The sequence below is a fragment of the Mastacembelus armatus genome, chromosome 8 (genome assembly GCF_900324485.2).
Source record: "Mastacembelus armatus chromosome 8, fMasArm1.2, whole genome shotgun sequence".
Classification (NCBI taxonomy): domain Eukaryota; kingdom Metazoa; phylum Chordata; class Actinopteri; order Synbranchiformes; family Mastacembelidae; genus Mastacembelus; species Mastacembelus armatus.
Window position 1 is genome coordinate 14,878,369 of NC_046640.1, and position 9,828 is coordinate 14,888,196.

At 39.5% G+C, this 9,828-nt stretch overlaps 1 protein-coding gene across 2 annotated transcripts in view; it reads left to right on the plus strand.

The window, feature by feature from the left end:
* The window catches only part of LOC113141049 (E3 ubiquitin-protein ligase rnf213-alpha-like), a 29,747-nt gene extending 21,113 nt beyond the window's left edge, over positions 1-8,634 (plus strand). For both annotated transcript variants that reach the window (XM_026325239.1, XM_026325240.1), the window contains exons 47-67: positions 72-279; positions 417-607; positions 727-849; positions 945-1,055; positions 1,351-1,593; positions 1,680-1,755; positions 1,861-1,895; positions 1,992-2,092; positions 2,197-2,353; positions 2,569-2,743; positions 3,039-3,133; positions 3,269-3,520; positions 3,839-3,971; positions 4,278-4,361; positions 4,442-4,622; positions 4,793-4,994; positions 5,085-5,162; positions 5,278-5,475; positions 5,878-5,967; positions 6,118-6,296; positions 6,665-8,634. In XM_026325239.1, coding sequence (XP_026181024.1) covers positions 72-279; positions 417-607; positions 727-849; positions 945-1,055; positions 1,351-1,593; positions 1,680-1,755; positions 1,861-1,895; positions 1,992-2,092; positions 2,197-2,353; positions 2,569-2,743; positions 3,039-3,133; positions 3,269-3,520; positions 3,839-3,971; positions 4,278-4,361; positions 4,442-4,622; positions 4,793-4,994; positions 5,085-5,162; positions 5,278-5,475; positions 5,878-5,967; positions 6,118-6,296; positions 6,665-6,821 — 3,069 coding nt within the window. In that variant the 3' untranslated portion in view covers positions 6,822-8,634. The remainder of the gene's footprint in view (positions 1-71; positions 280-416; positions 608-726; positions 850-944; positions 1,056-1,350; positions 1,594-1,679; positions 1,756-1,860; positions 1,896-1,991; positions 2,093-2,196; positions 2,354-2,568; positions 2,744-3,038; positions 3,134-3,268; positions 3,521-3,838; positions 3,972-4,277; positions 4,362-4,441; positions 4,623-4,792; positions 4,995-5,084; positions 5,163-5,277; positions 5,476-5,877; positions 5,968-6,117; positions 6,297-6,664) is intronic.
* The last annotated feature ends 1,194 nt before the right edge of the window (positions 8,635-9,828 follow it).

Sequence of the window (9,828 nt, forward strand, 5' to 3'; positions counted from 1 at the left end):
CAGTGTGTTACGTTGTGATACAGCTTGTAATCTGTGGATGATTTCACTTTTTACCTATTATTTTGCTTTAGGATTCTATGTTTGAGCGGTTGCAGTTCAGGTCCTTTGCAGACCAGCAGGGGTTTCTGCAAGATGAAAGTACATTCCTGACTGACTACCTGCAGTCACAAGGTCAGCCCGCTGAAACAATCACCGTCGAGTACCTGCAGCAGGTGGCCAGAGTGCGTATGGACCTGGATATGGCTGCTAGCCTCATTGTGGAAAAACTGAGAACCAAGGGTGTGTAACTGGGATAAAAATATATTAATATTTTCTAGCATACACTCAATCATGTTTTAGCACATTTGTATTTCATTTGTCTTTCAGCATGTGTTCACTTTGCCCAAAATGTCTTTTTATTTTCAATCTTATACCAGAGTCCCAGGAAGGTGGTCAAAGTGGAACCTTCCTGACCAGTGTGGTGAACTTGTGTAGGCTCAGTGAAAATGACTGGTATCGTGTGTATGTCATTCGTAAAATCTGCAGCCAACATGGGATGGAGTTTGTCCAAAAACTCCTTAAAGTTGATCAGATGCACTGGCTCTTCCCTGAAGAAGCTCTGCAAAAGGTTCACTTCTCCACAGTATTCTTTTCTGTGCTAGGTTCCAAATGAAGGAAAGTCATTTTTAAACGAAATGCTAGTAGTAATTACTGTAAATATTGTGGTTCAACTTTAATTTTACCCAGAGTGAAGAAGCCCCCCGAATAGACCAGTACCTCGTGTGTGGCGAAGACTACAAGAACATCAGAAATGCTGTTGCAAAGGGGGTTATGGAAGGCAATGTGGATGGACTGGATGCAACTTGTGAGGTAGTGTTATCATTTTATTTTTATCACCATCAGATCAAGACTCTGCTTTTGTGCCTGGTTAATGGTTTTCTTGCTCTTTTGCCTTGTCTTTATAGGGGTGCAAAAGCTTACCACAGTGGACAACAGTTTACCTCCTGTTGGCGCTGTACAGAGAAGTCACCACTCTCTACAGAGAAGCAAACAATAGCTTCCATCCCAAGCCTGAGGTAGATCTTCATAAAGATCTAATGATCGTTTCTTACATAATTTCTTATTTGTGTAGACTCACTTGAACTTGTGTGTGAGGAACTCAAAGAAACTGTTTCTACCTTTTTTTCAAAGCAGACTGGTTTGTTTTTGAGTGTGAACAAAAGCAAAAGTGTCATGTTTTCCTGAGAATCAGTCATTAGTCATCTTTAGGTTTTATACACCAAAAATTAATCAAAGAACTGTAGTGTGATTTTATGAACTGGTGTCACCAGGAAATGAATTAAATTAGTGTGTGTATATATGTACCAACAGCAATTGGAAGCCCTTGCAACCTACATTCAGGCCTCCAAATTCCTTGGCAGCCCAGAAGTTAAGGCCTTTGCCGAAGCTCTGGTGAACAACCGACTTGGACCGTTGGCTGTTTATCCTGGGGCTTCTGGCGCCCACTGTGTGTTGGTGGAATTAACTATTCATCTGGCTGCTGTCTTGATCTGTGGGAACCAGGGGATCTTGGCTCCCCTGCAACAACTGGCATTGGCGCCTCTCAACATGCAGGTATGTGTAATGTCAGCTTCTTTCACTAATGGGAACTGGCCCTTTCTTTATTGACATGAAACGAATGTCTTTGTCTGTTGATACAGGCAGCCTTCTTGCCTACCATGCCAGAGGACATGTTAGCAGTGGCTCAACAAGCTATGGGACAATTGCAGTGGTATTGTAAGTAATAAACAAAAGTTTACTGTCATATATGAATTATGTCAGTTGTAGAATGTATATAGCTATAACAAACAATTTTATTATTTTTGTTTGTTCTTGCAATAGATTGTCCAAACGGTCACCCCTGCACCATTGGAGAGGTACGTTATGCTCAGCCTGACTTAAACCATTTTTAAACCTTTTTTTGCAGTATTCTTGTCTTAATTGTTTCTTTCTTCATGATCCCTTTTGTCTAGTGTGGCCAGCCCATGGAAACAAGTCATTGTTTGGATTGTGGTGTTTTGATTGGAGGAAACAACCACTTGCCTGTGCAGGGATTTCATGTTGTTCAGTTGCAGTATGTTGTTTATAAGTTCACAATTCTGGAATTAAAATATAATACAGCGAACAGGTCATCATTGCATATTTTATGAATTGTGTTTTTGCATTGACCTCTGACAGGGGCGACCGTACTCAGAGAGGCCACATCCTTGGTGACCCTAGTCGCAGGGACAATCCAGACATGCTGGACACCAAGAGCATCTCCCCAGTTCCCTTCATTGTGGTTCGGATGCTCACTCATATGGCCATGCTGTTTGGTGCCTGTAATCAGCCACAGGTAGTCTGGACAAAATAATGAATACAGTTCTAATGGAGATCATTTCTCCCCTGCAAAATACTGGAAAAACATGAAATATTAGAAGGCAAAAAAGATTGCTGTCTCGTTTCCTCAATGCAAACCTCATCATTGTAGTGATATAGTACTGCTGATATCCTGTTTGTGTTAAAGAGGGATGGGTCTAGTCAGTCATCTAACATTGTTTGTGTTTGTAGAACATCTCTGCCATCATTGTGCCTCCGGTCCAGGACGCAGGAAAGTTTCTGTTTGGTCACCTGCGAAAGGACTTAAAACATCTTATCAAATCTCTGGGCAAGGGGACGGACGACACAGTCAGTGCTGTTCATCTCCTCATCAGCAGCCTCCTGCAGCCCCATCAGCAGCAAAAATGTAAGAAATATCTTAGAACAAGCTAAAAGTGGCAATACCAAAGAAACTATTAGAAAACTAATGTGCTGTGTGAATTTGACATAAACATAATAACAAAAACATTAAATTGTTTGAATGCCATCATTTTGCAATTTGTACTTGGGTATTTTATGAAAGTGTTAAATCCTATTGTATAATTATATGTAATTCAAGTTAAAAGAATTCATGAGACAAGATCGTCATTTGCATGATATGCAAAGCACAAGTTTTACTGGATTACCTTCCACTGATTAACACTGCTGGTCTGTTCTTGCAGGGCCTGTTCCTTATGACAATCTGCTTTCCACCAAAGAGACTAGGAATGGATGGGAGCAAGAAATGAGCAATGCAATCATCACACCTCAGCTGAAGGTAGAAATAGTTTTGGTATATATTTGTTCTAAATGGTAACAAATGAAGCACCTAGTCTGATTTCAGGAACCAGTTATGCCTGTTGGACATCTCTAAATAGCATATTGTTTTGTCCTGCCATCTTCTCCTTCACAGCACCTAGAGAGACAGCTTAAGGAAGTGAACGAATTCATCCGGGCTGACTCCCGCATCGCTGCCAATCCAATCACGAAGCTTGTGTTTGGCAATCCTCATTACTTCTTGGGCTCACTTCCCCAAAATTCACGGATCCATAGCTCTGCCGTGTGGAGCTGCAGAGAGAAAGTGTCTCTGTTGAGCCTCACCCATGCTGTGGAGCTGAATGATGGCAAAGACACTCTGCCTGTACTCTGGAGATTTCTGCATAAGGTAAGAAAACAGTGACCAAGCATGAGCATGCTACTTTAGGCAGATTTAAAATGAAACATAATAAGTGACTAGTTTTGATTTATACAAAGACTAATATGAAAAAATATCTTTGAAACTCTATATACAGGAAATTTGTAATGCCCAGATTAATGTGACTTTGTATTTAATAACTAACCATTAGGATATAAATTTCCACCTGGAATCACTATAAAACACATATTTACAGAAATTGATACACGAGACTGACTGGCTTTTACTTTACCAGATCATGAAGTGCATACAAAGCAGTTACACCACTTCTATTTTTTTTCCTTTCAGGAGGCAGAGCTGCGACTGGTGAAGCACCTACCTGACATCCTCACGCTCCAGAGGGACCTGGTCAAGAAATTTCAGAATGTCCCTGAGCTGACCTGTTGCTCTATTGCTGAATTCCTGCACAGTCAGAAAGCAGGTACTGAACCTAACTGTCCACATCAGGGGTTCTCAGCTTTCTCAATTATTTGACTCATTTACACTCAAGATACATATGCAAGTTCTGTGCAACTCCTAATTACTTTTCTCAGAAATTGCATAGTAGAATAGCTGGCAACATCTAGTTTAAAGGCCTACCTGCCAAGCAGTGACCTAGTTTAACCTAGAATGAGACAATGATTCAGTCTTCTTATTTTTAAAAGAGAAAACCCTCGTCCACTGGTGAGAGGCACTGACTTGAACTGCTGTATGTTTTGAATGAAATCTATGCTTTCTTTGTGTGCAGTTTCATTGAAAGCCTGGTATGAGAAATACATCAACATCTTCCTGACAACCTGGAATCGGCTCAGAGGGTCTCTGGCAACCAATGGTAAATCCAAAAACAGTACATGCAACATGAACACTGCCCTGTCCAACAGTGTGCTCTGACGTACATTAAATATTTCTCAGGTGAAATTAAGATCCCAGCTCAGTTCTGCGAGAAGGACCTAGACCTCAACAGTGACTTCAAGCTGCTGTTACCACGCCGACAAGGCCCAGGCCTGTGCTCTACTGCCCTTGTGAGCTACCTCATTGCCCTGCATAATGATCTGGTCTATTGTGTGGATAAACACAGTGGAGAGGAGACCAGGTGGGGGCACTCATGTCACATTTTTCTTAGTCTGAAAATTTTCTCCCAAAGCAGGTTCAGTGTGTGTACTGGGTTGAATGAAAGATTGTTAAAAGGATAGAGCCATGATGTTCTAATTACAAAGGCACACACTGTCCTTTAGCTAACTGATCTGTTTATTCCTCTCCCAGCTACAAAGTGAGTCCTGCAGATTTGACTGACCTGCATGTGATTCGATATGAACTCGAGAGGGACCTGATGCCTCTGGTCCTTTCCAACACCCAGTACAGCATCGAGAGAGGCCAGGAGACCCTTCATGAGTGTGATTTGCCCAAGATTCAGCAGCAGATTGTCTCACGCTTCTTGCTGGGCAAACCTCTCATCACTCTCAATGTGAGCAAAAAAGAGCAGAAGCAGAGCACAGTGACTTTGTTAAAAATTAGTGCAAAATTGTTCATTTCCCTGTCGCTTCTTTTACTACAGGGCATTCCAACACTAGTGAACAGACATGACCGCAATTATGAGATTATCCTAAAGGATGTAAAAGCAAAAGTCCAGCAAGTAAGTTGTAATTTACAGTAGATATCCCACTGGAACTGTTATTCATATATCATATAACAAACACGTTGCCATAGATATCCTTGCATGAGTGCCCTTCAACTTTGTGTGCCAACAGGAGCCCCTTCAGACTCTCACCCTGTTTGCTGTGGCTGGTGAGCTACAGTCATACAGTGAGGTGTGTGAGGCCTTGTCCAGTCTAGAAGTGGCCCTTAGTTTCCTTGCCACGGCTGGGGGAGAGCCTCACATGCAGCTGTCCTCCTACGTGGAGGAGGTGCTGCAGATGGGAAACCAAATCGCTCCGCACATCCTCAAGGTCAGTCTGTCTGAATCATTGGATATTTTATCCTTTTGCACATTCTGTCACTTCCACAGAGCCACTAATTGCTCTCCTTTAAGCCAGTGTGCAGGATCATTCTGGTTGAGCTGTACAGTTTTTAGCTAAGTCCCAGCTCAAAACTTTTGCAGTCAGGGCCCCTCAGCTCTGATGCCTGACGACTTTGACATCTTTCTAATTTTTAAAACGCATCCATTTAGAAAGGTCTTTCTTTAATTATTGGCAAATTTGTTTCGTTGCATTTTAACATGTGTAGTTTACTGCTTATTTCTAGGTCTTTGTGTTGTACATCCTGTTTTGAACCACGTTTTTGCAAAATGCTGTATAAATAAATCCATCCTTAATTGGTAAAGCTTAACATTTGTCCTGTTTTGCCTACAGGCCCTGAGCATGTGCTGCCTAAAGCACTGTGTGGCACTGTGGCAGCTGCTGGCTTCACTCAAATCTGAAAATATGCTGCGACTCAAAAGGGTAAAAATTAGAATTTTTTAATAGTATTAATTATGCCTTTATTATCTTCATTAATAGTAGTGCTAGTAATAGTGGAAATAACAACAATCTGTGTCTTTAATTGGAAATTGACCAGTTTAGATAATGTATTAACCATTGCTGTATCTTCAGGATCCATTTGTGGGAGTCTCAGAGAAATACAAACAGGCTCTGGGTGAGGACGAGCACAGGCTGTTGACTGGTTTCTTCTCTAAGAACAGCGCTGACACTTTCCTGCTGGAAATGCACGAGTTCCTTGTGCTCGTCCTTAAGAATCACAATGACCCTGATACCTACAGACCTGACTGGGGGTAAAAAAAAACTTCATTACATTATTTTGATTATTTGCTAGTCCTTGCACACATTTACAGATACAGTACAAGTAGGGAAATTATTTGTAAAGCATATTTACTTCTAATCATCAGCTTCAGTGCTGTATTTATCATCTTATCTAGTCATATGGCTGGAGTGCTAGTTCATATACAGTAGGTGATAGAAGTAATTAAAAAAATTCTAATTACATAAAGGAGCATAAGATTACATATTAAATTAAATCCCCAGAGGGTAATTCACATTTTAAGATAATATGTATGTTCTCTGTATGTTTTTATATAAGTATCATGATTAGCATCAGCAAAGTCAGATCACTGATTTAACTTGTTTAATTTGCCTCTGAAAGCTTGAAAATCACACTGGTGTCTTACATGGAGCGCAAAGAACTAGACATTCCCCCTGAAGTGGAGGACCACTTCCCAGATGAGCTCTGCCTGGCCCATTACGTCGAAGCCTGGAAGTTCATTGTCGCCTTCAAACAGGAACATGGTCAGAGACAATGAAGAAGAGATGGAAAGGGTAGTTTTTTTTTGTTTTTTTTTTCCTTCTGCTTTTTTGTTATTTGTTTTTGTTAAATCCCTTCAGTGAAGATTACAATCATGACAAATTGACAGTATATACAGACATTTTTGAGAGCACTTTAAGCTGTGTAGTGCCATGCAATAAACACGATAAACACGTAGTTCACATTTACACCTCACCTGTAGTAGGACCTGCACTTTGACAGGGTTTTTTAAATGATTTTTTTCACATTTTCTATTGTTTTCCAATTTAAGCATCCACAAGTACAGAGTTGATGTTTTCCTTGAAATTTACTTATAATGTGAATTTGCCACATAGAGGCAAAAGTCTTCTCAGGAACAAAACGTTGGATAACAAAGAAGACTTAATCACTTAATTAGTAAATCACCTAAATCACTTTATCAAGAACAATGTATCTTTTCATTTTGTTTTCACTCAGATTTGTGTCATTTTGCTCTTTCATATATAAATGTTGCACTTGCCTATTTTTTACTTTTGGAAGTTCACTGTCTTAAGACAAACTTACTTTACATTCCCGTTTGGCATTGAATTTTCATAGACTCATTGATATTCTGCATATTTACGAAATAATAAGTAATAGATAAAAAAGCAAAAATGTCTTTGTCTTCTTGTGTGGTTTATGTAATATTACTGGGATACCTACATTTAATAACATGTGGCATCATAGTCACCTCATGCTGGTGTCAGTGCACTATGTAATATTACCATGATTTGTCTAATTATTGCTCAATGTGGTATGGCACATTACTGTAGTTACATTGTAATGTGTTGTAAATGTTTCCAGCTGCCACTGTAGACAAACTTTTTTTCTCCAACTATAAATTATTCCCTGATTGGTCCAAAATCCTCTTGTGATATCAGGGTGTGACAGTAGAATATTTTGTCCAGCAGTGGTTTGGCAACATGCAGTGAAATATGGATGTCATGCATTTACAGTAGATTCATCCTTTCCAGGACATTTGCAGATCCCACTGGGTCATGTGTCATTTTAGTGTCTTGTGTGATTTCTTCATTGGCTTAAATGGTAACACCCAAATTTAAAAGAACATGTACTTTGAGATATCCATTTCTGATCTTTCTGTTTCCACTGTTTGTTTTTGGTGCCCACAGCACGGACGTTTAAAAAAAAAAAAACAAAACAAAAAAAAAAAAAAGTAACAGCATCTGCAGAAATGTTCCGTGATACATGAATAACTCACTTCAGATGACATTTTGCATTTAAATTTTTTTTGGTAGATCTAAATTAAGTTGTGTTTATCATTTCCATGATGCACTGTATAGACAGTAGCAAAGATTCTCAACATTCCTACTGTACGTCAATGAGTAAATTACTTACTATTTATATGTTACATCATTTCCAAAAGCCAACAGAGGATTACCATGATGGAGTGCCCAGGAAATAGCTGCCTGCCTAAGGTTACATGACTTTCTGACCCTTTGTTGGTGGGGGGCTCAATGTGTTTCTGATCAGGCTGATGGAAATGATAAAGACTAGACTCCTGCTGGACAGCTCCTTAATTTAATTTCCTCTATACCAAAGCAGTGTTTAGCATAACAATGACAAATGGAAGTGTGTGCCTGTAAAAGTAAACCATGCCAATGACCACCCTCTGGGAGTCTGTGGTCAGTATACATGATATCCATGAGCAGTCATAGAATGCAGGTTTTACCTTTTTCATTCAAGTACTATATATTTTCCCTTTCTCTGTGGTGTAATGATCCATATATAAAGCAAGAAACATAATCAATAAATTCTGATGTATAAGTAAGATATATTTGATGTAATAATAGATAGATGTGATAATAGATGTATTTAATGTCAAGTTAACTTAAAACTAAAGTAGATTGCATCAGGCCTGGCTGGGTTTGCTAGATTTGAATTTGCTGCTTGTTAACAAATCAAATGTGGGCATACAGTACATAGGGTTCAAAAACACAACTGCTAATGTCTCATGAGCATGATTTGTGCAAATTGTGAAGAAGAAGCCTCAGTGAGCAAGTTCAATCGCTTTCACTTCCACTTCTGTGGGCTTCAAAGCTACTATGCCGGAGACCAAATTCTTTTCACATCTAATTATATTCACATCTGATGGACAATTGGGTTTGCATGTTAGGATTATCACAGGTGGTTAATGATTTACAGCAAATGGCCTTCTCTAGTTTGCGCTTACAGTGTTTTGGAGGATTTAACATGACTATGTCTTTTCAGGACTTTCAATGCATTGTTGAACGATATATAAGAATGTGTCAAACCCTCTCAGAGGAAGTAAAATCTAGGCTCAGTCTAAAACCTATTATGTAAGAAGGATGACTGGCATTTATGGGCCATGTAGTCTCTAAATGAATAATGCTAATTGCTCATTAATGACCTGGTAGGCAGGGCATCAGTTGGTGTTCGTTTTTTGGAAAACTTTGGTTCAGTGAGCAATTAGACTCAAAACCGGTTGTAACATATGTGTATTAAATGTATCCTCCCCTATTTAAATGTATTTAGTTTTATTATGAGCCATATTTAAAGCAAAATCAGCTTTCCTGGTGGCCCCGTGGTTGAAGAGATGCTTGGTTTGAATGTGGCCAGCAAACTTATTGCATGTAATCCCACACTCGTGCTTCACATTGTTGCTGTTGCTGTCCTCTGTGAACTGTTAAAGAAAGATAAACAATGTCACAAAATAATATTTCAAAAACTAGGAATGTTAAATCCAGGTCAGCAATCAGTTTTTCCCTTTATACTTGTCTTGAGTTACGCCTGTGTATCTACTAACACTTCAGAGATGCCCTATGAACTTTACAATCCAGTTAAAATAATACAAAGTTCAGTTTTGAATCGTCACCGTGCCTTGATCTGTGTAGGAGCTTCGAACTTAACCCTTTGCAAAACAGCCTCAGATATTCATCAAGTTTACACCTTCGGGATCCAATATCATGCACAGGCGCCGTCGCCAGTCAGGCACTCTCAGCCAAAGG